Source organism: Pyrus communis, chromosome 16 (genome assembly GCF_041283825.1).
Source record: "Pyrus communis isolate YQ-2024b chromosome 16, ASM4128382v1, whole genome shotgun sequence".
NCBI classification, from domain to species: Eukaryota; Viridiplantae; Streptophyta; class Magnoliopsida; order Rosales; family Rosaceae; genus Pyrus; species Pyrus communis.
This window is the reverse complement of record NC_142580.1, coordinates 27,049,675-27,051,186: the sequence shown is the minus strand read 5'-3', so window position 1 is coordinate 27,051,186 and position 1,512 is coordinate 27,049,675. Positions and strand designations below refer to the sequence as shown.

The 1,512-nt window shown below is 43.0% G+C and overlaps 1 protein-coding gene across 1 annotated transcript; it reads right to left on the bottom strand.

Moving 5' to 3' along the window:
• Positions 1 to 291: 291 nt before the first annotated feature.
• On the bottom strand, positions 292 to 966 carry LOC148690217 (uncharacterized). The gene has a single exon (XM_088687219.1). It carries the CDS (start codon positions 964 to 966, stop codon positions 292 to 294), a length of 675 nt encoding a protein of 224 aa, XP_088543345.1.
• Positions 967 to 1,512: the final 546 nt, after the last annotated feature.

Sequence of the window (1,512 nt, the reverse complement as noted above, 5' to 3'; positions counted from 1 at the left end):
AGTCCCACTTGGGAAGGTCCTTTCATTATCAACCAAGTATTAGACAGAGAAGGGTACTACTTGGCAGATTTAGAATGAAACTTGCAAAGACATCCAGTTAATGCTAAGTTTTTAAAGAGATATCACCCAACTTTGTGGGATGTTAGTGACTGTTACATTAATGAAATTTAAACATTGGAAGAAGTGTTGGACCCTTTTGAGACAGTTAGATGTAAATGGATAACTCAAAGTAAAGCAAATGGGATATTTCATTCTTTCATTCTTTCATAATGGAAAAGGTTACAAAAGTTCCTAGCTTAATAGATTTACATCCCTAGCTAATGTAGCTATCCTAGAGTGATAGGTCTGCATGATGGTGAAAATCCTCCTAGGCTCTTCTAAAGCGATAGTACAATTAACTAGTTGGGCTTCAGAGTCCTCCACCTCAAGGATAACCTTCTTCACCTCTTCGATGTTCTCGTAAAGCTTGCTCGAGACGGTAATCTGTTTGACTTTCAAAGCAGAAAGTTGCTCTTCCAACTTTTGGATTTCAGCAACAACCACCATAATGCCATCCTCCATGGCCGAGGCCTCCTCAACTAGCTGTTGTAGAGAAGTTGAAGTCCTGTAGTGTTTCTCCTTGTAGCATTTCACCCAATTTGTTTGTCTTTCTGCTTGAAGATGTTGATCCCTCAAAGCTCTTAAGTGCTCAAAGAATGAGAGAAATGACTCATATTGGACCTTCAACATCTGCTGAGCTTTATACAACTTGGTTAGAGCCTTCTTAGTTTCTTGGAATGCCTTAAGGCTGAAGAAAGTAGTGAAGTCCCTGTGCATCCACTCCCTGAATTCTCGGCCTAGGTCCTGGATATGTTGGGGCTCAGAAGGGCACCTTGGAGACCTCAGCTTCGTCCTGATTTGCCCAGGTTTTCTGACTAGTTTGGGCAAGAAAGCCGTGGCAATAATGGATACAAAAGGTGGAGGCATTACTTCAGCTCCCCCGAAGGCAGCAAAGGCGAAAGCAGCTTCAGTTGAAATAGAGGGAAGAAACCCAGAAGAAGAGGTGGCAGTAGCAGTAGTCTTTTTAGGCCAAGGGATGGGAATCCCTATGACCTCATACGTCTTGGGAGGCAGAGGGAGGACCACCTTATGCGTTGCAGGCTAATGAGACTTGCCCAAGCCTTCGCCAGAAGCTTGTTTTAAACCAAGGAAAGAGTAAGTAAGAGGATCGATTTATACTTAAACTGAAGAAAAGTGGAAGTAAAGAAACTTGCATACCTGAGCTGACCCTTGAGCTTAGGAAAGAAGGACCTCTGTTATTGCAGCTGCATTGGGAGAAACAGGCTGGCTGGTCTGAACAGAAGCTTAAAGAGCATTCGGGCTAGTCACCCCTTAGACCACAGGTATTTCAGGGACTATTGGTTCTCCAAAAGTTGGTGGTAGCTAGTTGATGGCCTCGTGCACTGAAGAAGTATAAGTATAAGTCAAGGGAGGACTTAAAAGAAAAAATCAGAAGGGCTTAAGGAAAAAGAT

Bases quoted from the DNA above. Each gene is read 5' to 3' on its own strand.
- LOC148690217 (XM_088687219.1), bottom strand. From the start codon at position 966: ATGCCTCCACCTTTTGTATCCATTATTGCCACGGCTTTCTTGCCCAAA.